At 33.3% G+C, this 16,679-nt stretch overlaps 1 protein-coding gene across 10 annotated transcripts in view; it reads left to right on the forward strand.

Annotated features, from left to right (window-relative positions):
• Window positions 1–16,679, forward strand: part of Cep128 (centrosomal protein 128) — a 379,822-nt gene that overhangs the window by 347,341 nt on the left and 15,802 nt on the right. For all 10 annotated transcript variants that reach the window (XM_074067415.1, XM_074067413.1, XM_074067408.1 and 7 more), the window contains 2 exons: window positions 4,941–5,018; window positions 8,434–8,547. In XM_074067415.1, coding sequence (XP_073923516.1) covers window positions 4,941–5,018; window positions 8,434–8,547 — 192 coding nt within the window. The remainder of the gene's footprint in view (window positions 1–4,940; window positions 5,019–8,433; window positions 8,548–16,679) is intronic.

The following is a 16,679-nucleotide window of genomic DNA, read 5'->3' on the forward strand; positions in this document are numbered from 1 at the left end:
AATATGCCTGTGGTTAAATTCATCCCTTAAGTTTTCTCTACAGGAGTCAGGAATCTAGGAATTACTATGCATTCCCTTCCTTAATTCCTTGTTACTGCTACTTATGTTGTCATATGTTATTATTTAGTTTTTTTCTATTGTGAAACAAAGGAGCATCTAAGGAAAAATGTATTGTAGGCCAATACACACTGCTCAACTCCATAAAAGTTTGATGTGTCTTGAAATTTTGGAATAGTAAAACTGGCACCTTATTTTCTGCCCTTGTCATCAACAGATATGGGAACACAAAGCACAAGTGCAAAAGCCATAGGGTGTAATAGACAGGGTTTCTAACTTTCATTGTTGCTTCCACTGTTTGATCTTGCCCTTAGTCTGGAGAAAATAAATCAAACAGCAAACTTTTGCTTCTGGGTTTTTAATAAAGTGGTCAAGATACATGGGCTTATTAGAACATGGTAACTCTGTCTTTGTCTTCATTCAGCTAGTGTTTATTTGAGGCAACTCTTATAGGCCAGAGAGTGTGCTCTGCTAGCACAGCATGTTAGGTAAAAAGAGAAAGCGCTGTTAGTATCGTAAGACTCTTTTTACACTTAGCACTTAGTATATAGAATCTGTGTGTGTATGTGTTTGCGTGTGTGTGTGTGTGTGTGTGTTTGTGTGTGTTTAGATACATGGTCCAGAGCATGCACTCCTAGGCATTGATGAGATAAAATTTTTGATGGTTTCACCTTAAAACTTGTATAGTAGAAATAAGCCCTTCAGGGACATAGCTTCAAAATCTGACTGCTAAGAGTTGACTGCTAGAAATAGATTAGGAATTTACAGAAGTACTAATACCACTTCCAGTTGCCTTCTACCCTTTTTTTAGCTTGATTTGCCATGAAAATATTTTTATAATAAGAACATTGCCATTTCTGGATTCATTGCTTAAATTTGCATCTGTTTTGCCATCACTGAACAGATACTTATACCTTCTGATCCTCAGTTCTCTCATGTATATTACGGTGATAACAGTAACATCTACTACATCACATAATGGTAAGAGGATTAAGAGGTAGATGAAAATGTAATGCAAAATTGAAAGAGTTGTGAGTTACATTTTTGTGGCTTAGCCTTTCATTATAAGATTGAGATTAGCTGATCCTCTGTCTTGCCAGTGCTTCCAGGTCATGGAAGCTTCCCATGCCTCTGAGATAAACCAGATATGCACAATGCATTGATTCATTATGGAGTCTTCATTGTGAATTTTTCTTTGTTTTCAAATTTGGTATGAAATTTTGTATCTTGTAATAATTTTCAGAGGAGAAACATTTTTCTAAACCTTTGTGTGGGCATCTTAACTTATTCTAGAAAATTGAATTAAGAAAATTAATGACCAGGCAATTTGCAGGTACCATTATCCTGAAATACACTTGGAAAATCAATCCCTTAATTATAAAGGTAGGAATTTCCCTTTTAAAGCACTAGGTGATGTAAGGCAGAAAAAAATTCACCAACTAAAAGATAAAGTTTCCCTGTCTCTATAAAGATGTGTTTTCCCCTAGAAACTAACACCATACTTATGGTATCCTCAGTATCCAACAAGTTCCTTACATAAGAATGCATGTCTACCTATGGATCTTGTCTCAGTAGTACTATGTTTATTTTGGGGAAAAGTGGATTTGAAATGATGTGTAATACGTGAAGGTTGTAATCACAAAACCAGCCAGTTGCACATTCTAAAAGAAAAAAGAGTGGAAACATATGCATGTTCCCAAGTCTTTATGCCTAAGTGGTGGTATTAAGCATGGACATACACAGAAAGAGAAAGACCAAGAAATAAACATACTCCTAAAAATATCACCTAGTGATTAAAACCTATTATTGAGATCTGAGATGCCTGCAGGCCTGAACACATTGTCTTCATTTACTTATTACTATTGCAGGTGCCCTAGAAATCTCAACTTCTCTTCTTGGAATTTCTCTACAATAGGTGCACTACACTTTTTCTTTTTATACTTCTTACATCTTTTGCAAATACATTATTCTCCCCCCAGTGAGTTAGAAGCTCCTGGAGAACAGGAAATATGCCATCTATGTCTTGTGGATCTGAAGACTCATATTTGTTGTTAACTGATGGGCCAGAATATAAGGATGAAGGGAAAGGTCTATGTACCGGAGAGTATTTGTAATATTGAGGAAGATATTTAGAAGTAACATGTAAATAAATATAATCAAGCCAAAGCTGGGTTGGGGGTTAGCTCAGGGGTAAAGCACTTGCGTAGGAGGGGAAAAAAAAGCCTCAACTGAAATAAATGAGGAAAAAGTGCAAAAGATCAGTTAAGCACTTAATTAAAAAGGAACCAAAGAATTTTTACGGATCACTGTGGAGCAATTTGAATGTACATCCAAAAAAAATCTTAGTCAAAATAAACTAGTAGGTAAGCATATGCAAACAAAAAAAATGGTTTCATGCAGTCACTTGATTAATTGAAAATTTTAAGCAACAATATTTATAATAGACTGGGATTTTACAGTGGGAAAAGAGATCATTTGGTTTTTTTTTTTGAGCACAAGCTGTATTTAACATACTTAGGTTCAGAGGATCAAAAATTATGGTATGAAAAAAGTTTTAATACTAAAAGTCTATTAGAATCTGTTTATAAAGAGGATTTTATTCAGTGCACTAAATTTTACTTTAAAAATCATCAGGTCATTTCTTTGTATTTTAATGTGGAAGAGCCACTATAATTCTTTTTTTTTTTCTTTTCAGTAGGTCCTTTATTCCAAGGTGTGCATCCCTAGTCCAAAATGAATTACTCCAAATTCCAAAACTTGTTCAGAACCACATGCAAATTATACACCTAACTTCATGTGATAGGTCACAGTCAAAACATAGGTGCAGTCAACTTTAGGTTTATATAGAGCCACTATAATTCTTTAAAAATCTATAATTTCATTATTTAAATAAATATAACCTATGTTGTGGGCGCTCTCCTAAACCTGAATGCTGTGGCCTATATTAAGAAATGTCATTTTGGTGAATCTTCCCTATCCATGAAAAAATTAAATGAAGTCATTTAAAATGCATGGCAGTTTAAGAGAGCACAGGCGGGAGAAAGACTAACAGTAACATAAATGTTAAGCAGGAGGAACAAAATACTGAATCCTTTAAATAGACCATGCAAAAAGAAGACTGTGTACATGAAAAAACAGCATATTCAACTTTCTATTAAAAATGGCGAATTAAGAGTGTTCCTGCCCCAATCTTTCATAAAAATAAGCATGAAGATATAGAAACACTGATTTTTTTATGAGACAAAACTACAAGATAGCCTTAACTCCAAGTCACAGAACATTGAAATGTGGTAGAGTACCTCAGAACAAAAGAGGTAAAACCCAAGCTCCTATCAAGGAGATAGCAATGAAAAGCAAGCATTCGTTCTGCAGAATTCCAGAAAGGATTCTGAATTGAACTCATTGGAACAAGGACTGCAGAAGAAGGAGGTAGAAATTGATAAAAAAAAAAGTGGGTTTTAGAGTTAGACCCTTAATTTTTTATCTCCATCAGGCCTAACTGTATGTAAACCCTGTGGGAGTCAGGCAGTATAAACTCTGGAGTAATTACCTCAGTGAAGCTCTGGATTGGAGATGCCAGGAAAGAACATCTCTCTGGAGGTAGACAGAAGGTTTCAGATAGGAAGGTTTAGCGAAAAATGCTGAACTCCTTGAGAAAAAAATTCTGACATACTCATAATTTAGAGGCCTCCCCCAAATAGCCAATTGACTGCATGAGTTGCAATAATTCAGTTACTTTATTCTTAATTTAGATATTGCTTGTGATAAGTATAAACCCTGAAATTTTATGGCTTAACTAGAAGTTGTCATCTCATATTAAAGTCCAATGTTATGGGCAGCTTCCCTGTGTCTGAGCATGTGGACTCTGAAGGGCCTTAGGGCATGAGTCGGAATGAAGAGATAACACACAAATTACTAACTGTCTCAGTCCACAAGCAACACACTCCCAGTCCTTTGTTCAGAACCATCCATATGGGAGCTAACAGAGAACACATGGAATTTGGGTAGCCACTAACTTCTCTACAACTCTGCACATTTACGCCCTAGTTCTTGCAAGACACTTCACTTTCTTCCCGTGCTTATTTCACTGGACAGTTAAAACTGATTTTAAATTCAAAAGCTAACACCTCTTTCCTTGCTAACATATTGTGGCACTGTGACAGGACTGAGAACAGAGATCTATATTACACATGTTATGCAGTCTCTGCTCTCAAGGTTATTCCATCTCTTAACTTCTCATTTTGCATTGGCTTTGAAATAATTTCCAGATCATTCTTTCTTAAGTTTATATTGGTTGGGTATAACAGAACTAGCAAATCAAAGATTGTGTAGTAAGTTACTGATTTATAATCAATACCATCTTTTGCCCCGTCACAAGTTTTTACTTTCAGATATTTCTTCTGACTTTTGAGAACTGCTCCCCATTTCCTTTTTAACTAAACTAATTACTGAAAATTTTCTTCTTCATAATGGTAACATTTTGAGGATCCCTGATACACTCTATAAATAAGTAACTACAAATTCATCTATTTCTCGTTATTATTTGGTTTTATTTCTGATCACTGAAGTACGTTTGTAAATTAATATGAATGTGAAATGCTCTATAGAAAGTTTCATTCATATCAGTTGAAAGCAATTATCCAAGAAGAATTTTGATATCTGAGTCAGTCTTGCATAGGCATCTCATAGGCTTTTTGAAAGGAAGTAATTCTTCTAACTTAAAAAAACACATTTAACTTGGAAATATCTGTTCTTATTTAACTCTCTAAATATATAGTTTGATCTGCTTCTACCAGTAATACATCTCAATTTTGGCCTTTAGATTCTGAAAGTATTAATCAGTTTTTTTTTATAATGTTTGGTTTCCTTGTTTTCCTTTTCAGAGTACCCAAGTGGCCTTGGACCATCTAGAGTCTGTGCCTGAGAAACTGAGCCTCCTAGAAGATTTCAGAGACTTCAGAGTGAGAAACAGTTGGCATATCTCTTTCACTATTAATATCTGAGAATAGTTGACATCTTCCTGATGTGTAAGGAAGTTTGTAGGAAGGGAGGAAAGACCAATAAACACTCAGGACCTTTAACACGTCATCATATCAAGGTTCATGACATTTATGAACTCAGGACTGAAAATAACAAACATATTATTATTATTATTATATTAGAATATAGGAAAACTGAGACTTTTACTACTCTAATTTCATTTGCTGAACAGTAATTTAGGGAAACTTAATAATTAAAGGGAGTTACACATTGACAGTAGATATCTTTTTTGTAATAAATTTTAATTTATAAATTATCTTTTTAACACACTTAGGATCCTATTTGTTTTAGAGATATAGTAGTTCACTGTACTATGGTATATGATTTCAGATCCACATAGAGTTTTAGATTTAATTTCCTATTTACTGATAGTTAGCCAAGAAGCATTTCATTATCTAGCCAATTCATTACATGTGCAAGTTTACATGCTGTCATTTTATTAAGCTCATCACACAGCGATTCAAAGAAAATAATTTTGCCATCCAGTCCTACCAAAAGTGGTCCTATCCAGAGAACATATTTATACGTCACCTTATGGATGCAAATGTAATGTACATTTTTAGTGATTTATAATTTATTATATTGACAGTATAACTTAGATATACATATATCAGTGGCCAAAACTAACAATATTTTTCTTTGAAAACTGTGCAGCCAGTTATTTCACATTAGCCTTAAAAATAAGGTTATATTTAGGTTCTCTTTAAATCTAATATTATTTGAAGATACAGTAAGTAGGAAATATAGCCAGATAGCATTGATATGCTAGAAGTATCGATATGATGTGTTTCTCAAAGTGTACACTATCATTAAAATTGCCTTATAGCCTGGAGGCATGTCTTAAGTGGTAGAGTGGTAGCCTAGCAAGTGCAAGGTTCTGAGTTCAAAACCCCAGTACCACCAAAATAAATAAATAGATAAAATTGGCTTACATAAGCATATTTTTGATAATAACTAAATATTTTTGAGTGAGATTCATCATTGAGCTGACACATCCTGAAATCTTCCAAATAGGACAAAACAAGTGTTTCAAGTATATTTTACTGATACTTCCTCATGATTTGATTATGTATTTGCAGTTTAAACCCATGTCAATTATGAAACTACCATCCAAGCCCATGTAATTTTCCTTCATCCTCAAATAACCTTATATGAATAGTAGGGAATAAGCATATCCTTCCTCTTTTTTTTCTTGCACTAACAGAAGTCATCTAAGTGAATGAAGGACAGGCACATGCAAGTGCTGGAAACAGGTGGCACTTGCCACTGGGAACCGATGCCTGTCTTACACCAGCATAAGCATGTAAAGTTCAAGCCATGACAATTCACTTGTTCCCTGTGGTCTTCATTAAACAGAATGCCCATAAGTACAGTTCAAAAGTTGCATTCTCTACCAAAAGTATTATTGTTAATTTTTTTATCTTAAGGGCTAATAATTATCTGTAAGCCTACTTTATATATATACACAAACTCAAATACAAAGAGATTTTTATAGTGACTTTTCTTAGGAAGAATATTTTTCAGACTTCAGAATTATATTTTCTGGTACATTAAAAATAGAACTTTTAACTTGAAAAGGGAAAGAAGTTAATTAGCAAGTAATTATGCACATACTGTGTGGCCAACAGAAGCCAAATCCATTACATTTTTCCTAATCTAGTAGGAGACATTATTCTATATAATGTCTCCTATTAGATAGTATTATCCCTGTTTTACAGAGGAGAAAACTAACGCTTGAAATGTGTGAATTGTTTGGAAGCGGAATCTAATTCTGAGTGCTTTGCCCTGCTGCTTGTAAAATCAAAGCCCATTTATATGTACTCTAAAGCCACATATATAATTAAAAAGAGTTCATTTAAGTCAGTGTCATGAAACAACTAGATATAACCTTAAATGAGAAGCTTTATATTATTCAAGATAGATTCTATTTTCAAACCACTAACCTTTCTAAAAATCAGTGTGTCATGAACCAGAGTGCAAAGACCTGTGGTTCATGCCCCAGATGAAGTCATTTAATGTCTCAGGAGCTATTTCCTTATCCATAAAATGAAGAGCTTCAACAATGTTACCTCTATGTTTTTTACTCATACTGTGACCACTGGTATATATGTGAAAATATATTTCACAAATATATTTCTTTTTCATTTATTTTTGTTAACATATTAATTGTACATAATAAATTTCATACTTTCATGCATTATCATATAATGTGTTCTGATTTAATTTCTTGATAGTACTATAGTCTGTATGACTGTAACTATGAGTACAAAACATCCTGTTTTGATAGACTTGACTTTATTTTTGTTTAAATATGGTCATCTTCCCTTCCTCTTTCCCTCCCTTTTCCTTCCCTCCCTCCCTCCCTCTCACAACCTCAAAAAGTTGATTTAGCTCTGTCAGCCCACACATAACCATCATATGTTTGATATAGTGGAAAGGAAATGGTATTGGGTTCCAACCCATCTCTGATACAAATTGCCTAGCTCTAGGCAAATCATTCTTAACTTCTATGAGCTTTAGCTTTTTATTTTTCCTATAAAAATGATAACTTTGGAATTCTAACTCCCCTTCCAGCTTGAACATTCAATACAATTTTAAGGTTCCTTGGTACTATTTGAGGCACTAAACTGCTATAGATGATTTTTCATAAATACCTGAATCAATTGACCTCATTTTCTTCTAACATCTCCCTTAATCATGAAAGAAATATCTAAATAATTGGCTATAGTAATGGTTTGCTATGTCACTTCCTTCTCTAAAAAGTGAAAGGAAAAAAAGGCGAACAGAATTTTTCCTTTCTTAATTTCTTTATTGTCTGAGTTTTTTATTCTTGCAAAGACAGATGAATTATCCTTAAGTTTAAAAATTTACATAATATAATGTTTAATATATTGAATGCTGCTTAAGGATAAGTGAAACAAAAAAGCTTTGGCTTTAAAGGTAGCAGTTTTTAAACAAGGAGAGTATTTTGATGCCAAGTTACTCCTCTACAGAATAATAGTGCAAACTATCCAAAAGTGTTGTAGTGACATTAATGACCATCTTTGCACAACTAATTATTATTTAAACCCTGTACTTTTCAACAGAGCCATTTCTAGATTGTTATGGAGACTAGTTCTGAAAACAATTTAAATAATCAAAATCTGACCAATTTTATTTTTATGGTAGTGTCCACAATTACCATTTTTTTCTTTTTCCTTGGTGGTCTGTTTTTCACCTGTACATCTCTTTAAATGCCTATAATTACTTATTAACTATATCCATATTTTTTTATTCTAACTTCAAGCATTGATTTTTCTTTTGTTCACCAGTTTTGACCTTTTATTATTTTTCTAGGATTCCTGCAGTTCATCTGAGAGAATTGATGGGAGATATTCTAAATACAGAATTCACAGAGATTCTCTTCAGCAGCACCGAGATGACACCAAATACAGAGTCAAAACCTTCAAAGTAATGGTCTTTATAGCTCTTTTTAGACTTTGAGTCTTATCCATGTTTAAGCCTCTAACCTCTTAAGCAAACCCTGCAGTGTTTGTGTAAGGAAATTTGTAAAAGAAAGTATTTCCCTTGATATGTGAAATAGATTTTCAGTCAATAAGAGTATGCAAAGATTATACTTATACCTTTTTCAGGGGAATTAAGCCTTAAGTCTATGTCATTGTTACTTAGCATGTTGTTTGTCTGTGGGAATTAATGCTGCTTAAGAAATCCTGAGCTAGGAAACCCTGGTCACTCATTTGATCAAAGACTTACTGTGGATGGGTAAATCAAGATGCCTTCAGCACTAAAATCCCCTAAAGTTCAAGTAACCTACAATATTTTGTAAACTATAGTCTACTCAGATGCACTACCCATCCCAAGTTGTGACATCCAAAGATGTCTCCAGCCATTGCGAATGAACTCTATGGGGCAGAATTGCCCCCCATCAAGAACCTAGAGAGAATCCATCTATGTTCAAATGTGCATTTCAAGTCAATTTTTTTTTAAAAGCTTACTTCATATTCTTACAAACTAACATTTATGAATATTCATGACACTGTATATGTTCACTTATTACCAAATGTAATTATTTCTAAGAAGCTTCCTCCCTGTGAATGCAATTGGATAGACTGCTCAGTGGATATAAAAACAGTGCTTATTTCCATAAGCCCTCCTTAGCATGCTTAAAATGAACACTACCCTCCCTCCATCTGAAACAAAACTTAACACAATTATGCCACTTCATTGATACCTTTAATATAAAAAGGATTCTTATGACTCTGTTCTTTTTTATCTTTGTTTTCTGTAAGTTAGTATTATTGGCTATAGTGGTGATCTTACTGTCTTGTATGGCAATTTTTAAGTTCCTTAAATCATCTTCTAGCAGTCCCATCAGGTCCCATATAATCAAGCATTTCTCCTTAAATAGCAATATAAAGATTAGGCAACAAGAGCTAGTGATAATAATTATTAATCATATATTAGTACAAACTACATGAAACTACCCTTTTGTAACTATTGCATTTCTTATGTTCATTATCGTATTTAATCCACACAGCATAATGATGTCTGGTAGGCATCATTATTTGTTTGCTTTTATAATTCAAAAAAGCAATGTCATAGAGTGATTAAATGTTTAAGTCAGTATTAAAACCTAAGTCTGCCCAGCTTCAATATTCTATGTCCTTGACTGGCTTCAGTATTACATATCCTTGACTATGCTATTACACCTAAAATTTCTAGAAATCATCAAATGTAAGAGTGTACTTTCAATATGTAAAAGTTAATTTTCTCCAAAAATACAGAAACACAATACATACCTGTTAGTTCATCAGCAGCCTAGATGCAAATGAAACATTTAAAATGCTATTTCCTAATAACTAGATTTAGTATCCAGTAAATTAATGCTATCTAGAAGCACCCAAATTACTATAAATCAGTACAAGTTCCAAAACAGCATATGGCAAAAGTATGAATGTTTAACATGTTCAATAAGTAATCTTATTGGAGTTCTGTTTAAAATTGTATTTATAACTGAAGACAAAATCAGGCCTAGTTTGGTAGTACAAGTATAGCATAGGACCAAAAAGCATATGTTATGTTGGCACTACTCCACACTAAACATTTTAAAACTTCTACCCATTTCAGGGATAAATGTATAAACAATCACCAAATGTCACAGATACCTGTCTGGAAATTATAAAATGATCCAACAAAAAAACTGATGAGAATATCACTTTTTTTTTTTTGTAATGATTGGAGAAGAAACTGTGAGAACACTTTTTGTCCTTGTAGATACTAGTGATCTTTTATGAAAATACATCACTTAAAGAAACTGAACCAGGAGTCTAATTCAAAAGAAGCATGTGAGTAGGAAGTTGTAAGAAGGTTAGGTTAACCATTTTTTGGTTCTGAAGATAATCAGAACTACCATTGGTTAGTCACTGACTATCCTACAAATAAGAGAAGTTGAAACTCTTTCTATGAGGAGAGAAGGTGCCTCATTTACTACATCAGTTTCATAAAACATTATTTGCTGAGTAAAAGGTATATTACAGGGACTTGAGTTCAGTGGTCCTGCTGGAAAACCATGTGTGCATCCAGAAAATCAAGTAGTACAGAAAGAAGCCAGTTTAACTCAATACACACATTGCAGTACTATATTGCAAAATACTGTAGTACTTATTGGCGGTGGACTAAGAGGCAGGTGTGTAAACACGCAGAAACCATGATCTTTGATGAGGGGTAATTACTTAATCATCTTACTTCTAACAAATCATTCTTGCACAGTTTTTCTAGAAAAGAAAACAAAAGAGGCCAAATCTTGCCTGCCAACTGTCTTTTTAAATAAAGTTTTATTGGAATACAGTCACACTCCTGTATTCACATATTGCCTATAAGTGCTTTTACACTTAACTGTAAGATTAAGTGGTACACCAAAAACTGCATGGTCCACAAAGCCTAAAATATTTACTATCCAGGTTTTTATAGAAAAATATACCAATCCCTGGTCTAGAGAAAGGAGAAATAAGCAAGTTCTTTCTTCCTTATACTTTATGTGAAGTATTCCCTTTGCTTTATTTACCAATCAAGTAAATACTGTTCAAACTCATTGAAAAGTCATAGTACTTAACCATCCATTTAGCATGTAGTTATTTAGTGCCACCTATGTGCCTAGAACTTTCTAGGCATATAAGATTCATACCAGTGAGCCTTTTTAGAGTTTCTGCTCTAATTGAAGAATATTCATGTTTGTTGTTATTTTTCTGAGCATAATAATCAACAAACATTTATTGGGTTTTTAGTAATTACAAAGTACTATGCTTGAGGTTCAGGAAAGGCATAATGAGAAAAACCATCATCAATCCTTAGAAATTTAAAGCCTCCATACAAACAATGGTAGTGCAAAGGAGAAAGGGAAAAGATGTGATAAAGGTGACCCAGGTAAACCTCATTGCAGGTGCAGAGGAAAGAAAGAAGCTGAAGAGACTTAAGAGGCTTATAATGACAAAGTTCAGGAAAGTGTTTTTCTGTGTCTTAGTTTGAAGGTCCTTATTAACATCCTAGCATACCTGATACAAGCTGACAAGTAACTATTGAAATAGCGCAATTGTGTTGCCATCTGGTTTCTCTCATGTTGTTGCTCTTGCAAGAAAGCAGTGCAATATCCAGCATGACCACCACCTCCCCCACCTCCTCCTCCCCCCACCCCTTGAAGAGATGGATAAGCGGGAACTGGGCCAGTGAAGTTCTCTTTCTATGCAAAGCCTGAGCTGAACTCCTGCTGTTTATTCCCATGGCAATCAGCAGGATGAGAAGGATCAGATTTCTAGAAACCTGTGGAGAGTCCAAGCAGTGTAACCTGCACAATTTTAAGAGCATAAAATAATATAAAAATATGATAATATAATATTGTACTAAGCTGAGCAAGCTAATTGAACAAAGCCTGATGTAAAAGTTTATGTCCAGAATTCAATTCAAAGCTGAGTCTAACACATTTTCACTCTCTGTAGACAAGAAGCATTTCATGGCCTCTTTTCTCTCCACCCTAATTGAGTTTCTGTAGGACATGTGTCTTCCTTGCTGCCCCAGCTGTTTCAAATAGTAGAATGCCCAAAAGTCAGCCAGTAAACAGCATTACTAATCTTAATTCATGGAGGAGTATGATTTTGTCCAAGAAATTCCCATTTGTTACTTTTACTCATACTAGATTTTAGTATGAGTGTTTAGTATGAGTTTTTAGTATGAGGTTTTAACTAACATTGGAATTTTTTTAGAAAAATGACAAAAGGCATATTTTTTTCCCACTTTTGCTTCCTTGCAAGGAAAATCATGATTTTTTAATTTGAGTTGAAGAGTTGCGATGCAACTGCTTTTTAAAGAAGCAGATGTTTTCTAGTATAAGATGAGGTAGGTGAGGAAGTGATGATAATGGCTTTCAGCCATCTCTGAAGGCAGAGTTACCCAAAGCCCTTTGTCATATTTGTTTGATGTAAGCATGTGTATGATGCAAGTACATATTTTGCTCCTGGAAGTCATTTCTCCCTCATTGAAACTCTCTGTGATTTGTTAATGCCTTGCTCATAACAATTAATGGCTTTTAGTACTTCCTCTCTCAAGTCAACTATTTGTGACTTAAATCTACAACTCTGGCTTCTAAAGCATGCTATGCATAACTCCTGGCCAACTCAAGATTGTAGATGATGCATAAGCATTTTCATTTTAATAACTATAAAATATATCACTAGTGTATTGTTCATGTAATTTTACAGATATTACTTGGGAATAGCAGCAGAATAGAACCATGGTAGAATATGAGAGAATGTTAATCTACAATATCCTAATTTTCTTATTTGTAGTCACCCTTCTTCATGCTTTGATGAAAAACTATTTATAAAGCTAAAAATCGTTAATGGATCAAAAGTGATTATTCAGGCTAAATGTGGTAATATTTGGAAGGCAGAGGTGGGAGGGTAATGGTTTGAGGTCTGCCTTGTACAAAAAGCAAGAGACCCTATGTAAAAAATAAACTAAAGCAAAAAGAGGGCTTGGGGTACGGCTGGAGGGGTAGCATGTTGCCTAACAAGCATGGGGTCCTGAGCTCAATGCTCAGTGCTATCAAAAAAAATTATTCAGGAACAAGTAGTCCTTAGTTAAGCATATTAATTTTTTAGTTCTAGAGCCCCACTGTACCAAACACTGTTCCCTTAACTAGGTATATTAAATTATGTGCAATAAAATATCAATTAGAAAAGAATACACTTTTAGGACTACTAGAAAAACTACTCAAAGATTCAAATGTCCTGAGCTAGCACACAGTATTTCATGAGCCTGTTATTTTCATGGATGAGTGTTCCTTTGGTTTTATAGTATTGTTGAGTCAGTTCCAATTTCCTACAGAAAAGATACTTTGCAGAATTTGAAGTTCTGGCTGCTCAGTGGTTCTATCCAGATCAATTATAATGATAAAACTCTTAGTGGTAAGAGCACTTAGAGATGATCTGTTCCAGTCTCTTAATTTTTTATTCAAAAAAAAAAAAATAAGAGTAGGAATCTCCTATTTCCCAACTTCCACCATAGCAAACTTTAACTTCTGCACTTTAGTCAAGAAATGATATCTGACCATTATTGAGTTTCTTAGTGCAGGGTTGCTGGGTTAAACTGGAGTATTTGGATGGGTAGCTGGAAAGATGGGTAGATGAAAATAATCAAAGCCTCACCATTATGGAGATCAAAATCTAAAATAATGAACCTGCAAATTGAGGTATGGGACCAGTCTTTAAGTACATTGTCTGCCCAGTTTGAACTTTCAAGTAGGAGTGAAGTTTGCTAGGAAGGGATTAAGCTTTCATGATTTCATGAGCACTAATGGAGTATTGGGTGTTCATAGTGGATAGAAATGGAGAGAAGGTACATTGTTTGATGAGAGACAAATTCAGGAAAGCATTTCTGCCACAGATGCACCAATACATACTTTTTTCCCCTTCACTCCAGGGGAAGGATAGAATAAGTTAAAATTCAAACATTAAATGTATTATTTATCTTATAAACTTTGAACTTATAATATTCTGAGAGAAAAATACTTGGTGGGCATCAAATATTAATCATTACCTATAAGTTTAGCAGAGAAATTTAATCATGTCAGAACAGCTTTTAAGAAACCAGTAGCAATGTGGATTATGAAGGAAAAGTAGTAGCAGCCCAGGGAAAATCTTAGAAAATGCAATTTCCTTCATCCAATGGAATTTTTCCATAGAATTCTGGCTAACTAACCTATTGAGATTTTAGAAAGCAATAAAAATACATACTTTTGCTAAGTATATAAGTATTGTTTAAAAAAAAGTAAATACTGGGATTAATAAATTACAAAGAATTTTACTCTTAATAGATATTTTCTTTTTATTATTCAAGTATTTGATTCAGAGATAGGAATTAAAAGGAAACATTCATTTTATAGTCACTTCTAAAATATACTTACATAGCAATTGTACAGATTAAATAGCAACATAGAATTGGAGGCGAAGGTAATTTTTTCATATTCTGGTATGTTGATTGTTCAAAAGGATTATGAAATATTTTTCTAAGACGGTTAATTTTCCTGGTCATGTTTCAAGGTGATATGGGAGGTTCTGGCAGTTCTTTGAAGACATGAAATGTTAGAACTCAAAGATGTAATTAAACCTCCTCCTTTTCCATAGATAAAGGAAAGAAATATGGGTAGTTGAATCATGAATGAATAAGCCATTCTAAAGGGAAGGAATAACAGCCTTCAATGTACATTCACCTATGTATCAAAATATATGAAGCAAAAACTGGTGAAACTATAAAGAAAAATAGACAAATCTATAAACATAAATTTCAACATTCCTTTTCTAGCAATTGATAATGCATTAGGCAGAAAATCAGTGAAGATAAAAACAGACTTCAGTAACCCTATCAGCCGACATTACAGAATCATCCCTGAAGAATAGCTTATTATACCTATTTTTTAAGTACACATTGAACATTCTCCAAAATGGACTATATTCTAGGTGAGAAAAAAAGTTTCAATAAGTTTAAGATGATTGAAATTATGAAAAATGCATCATTTACCCAAAATGAAAGTAGAAATCAATAACAGAAAGATATCTGAGAAAGTCACAAATATTTAGAAATTAAACAATACACTTCTACATAATCTAAGCATGGGTCACAGAAGAAATACAAAGGAAAATCAGAATACTTAACTATATAAGAATAAAAACAGAACTTTTATAAATATAAAAACAAAATTTGGGGAATCAATTTAAAAAGTTCTTGGAGGGAAATTTGCAACATTAAATATGAATACTATAAAAGATGAAAAGTCTCAAATCAGTAATCTGAATCTCCGTCATAAGAAACCAGAAAAAAAAAGAGCAAATTAAACCAAAAGTTTATAGAAGCAAGGGAAGAATAAAGATAGGTACAGAAATCAATGAAATAAAAACATAAAGCAGATAAACAGCAAGAACAAATTAAACCAAAACTGAATTTTTTTTAAATGATAAAAATTTTAAAACTCTAGCCAGATGATTAAAAAAAGAGAAGAAACAAATGGCCAATATTAGGGATGAAATATGGTACATTGCTAGAGTTCTTAATCACCTTAACAGGATAATTAGGAAATACTGTGAACAACTCTACCTGTAACTTTGACAACTACAGTGAAGTGGACATAAAATCACCCAGTAATTCTAGGAATCTATATTAAATAAAATTTAAATGCATATTATCAAATATTTGCTTTTTTTCTTTTGGGGAGTCATTCAGAATATTTTCTTTTCTTTTTTAAAAAAATTTATTAGCATATAATAATTGTACAAGGGGATACATTGTGATATTTACATGTGTGTACAATATATCTTAGTTAAATTTACCCTTACCCTTCCTTCTTAGAACAATTTAATCTGGTTTCATTCTTCTATTTTCACGTATGAATACAAAATACATCCACCATATTCACCCTCATTCACCCTTTCGTTATTCACATCCCCCTCCAACTGGTGCCCATCCCCAGAACAGACCTATGTTACCTCCTGCCCTTCATTTTTTTAAGTGTATGTTCATTTATTAAGTGTATGTTTAGGTGTCTATTATATTTACTTGTAATCGAAAAAAAATGAAATCAACCTTAAAATTATGGCAGGTTAGTAAATACTGACAGAAAAAAATTCCCATATCCAGTGTTATGTGATGAAAAAGTAGGACGGGCTGGGGATGCAGCTCAGTGGGAGAACATGTGCTTATCATGTGTAATACTTTGAGTTTAATCCCCAACTCAGGAAAGAAGGGATGAAGAAAATTATCAACAAATGGTGATTTCAGTTAAAAGATATTTATAAATAAGAGCTACAAAAATGTACCCTTAAATTAGGCTAATGAAGTATTTTCAATTTTGAATTACTTATTTTCTTCTTAAAGTTTTCTTTCATTTTCTGAATTTCCTAAGACTGTCACTGCCATATTTTAACCATCATATGCCAACAAGTTGATTTGAACACTAAAAATATAAATTGTTCTTGTTTTGTAAACAGAAGAAATACGACCTTTTGATACCAGTTGATTTTTGTTTTAAAATTTAG

This window comes from Castor canadensis, chromosome 3 (assembly GCF_047511655.1).
Source record: "Castor canadensis chromosome 3, mCasCan1.hap1v2, whole genome shotgun sequence".
NCBI lineage: Eukaryota > Metazoa > Chordata > Mammalia > Rodentia > Castoridae > Castor > Castor canadensis.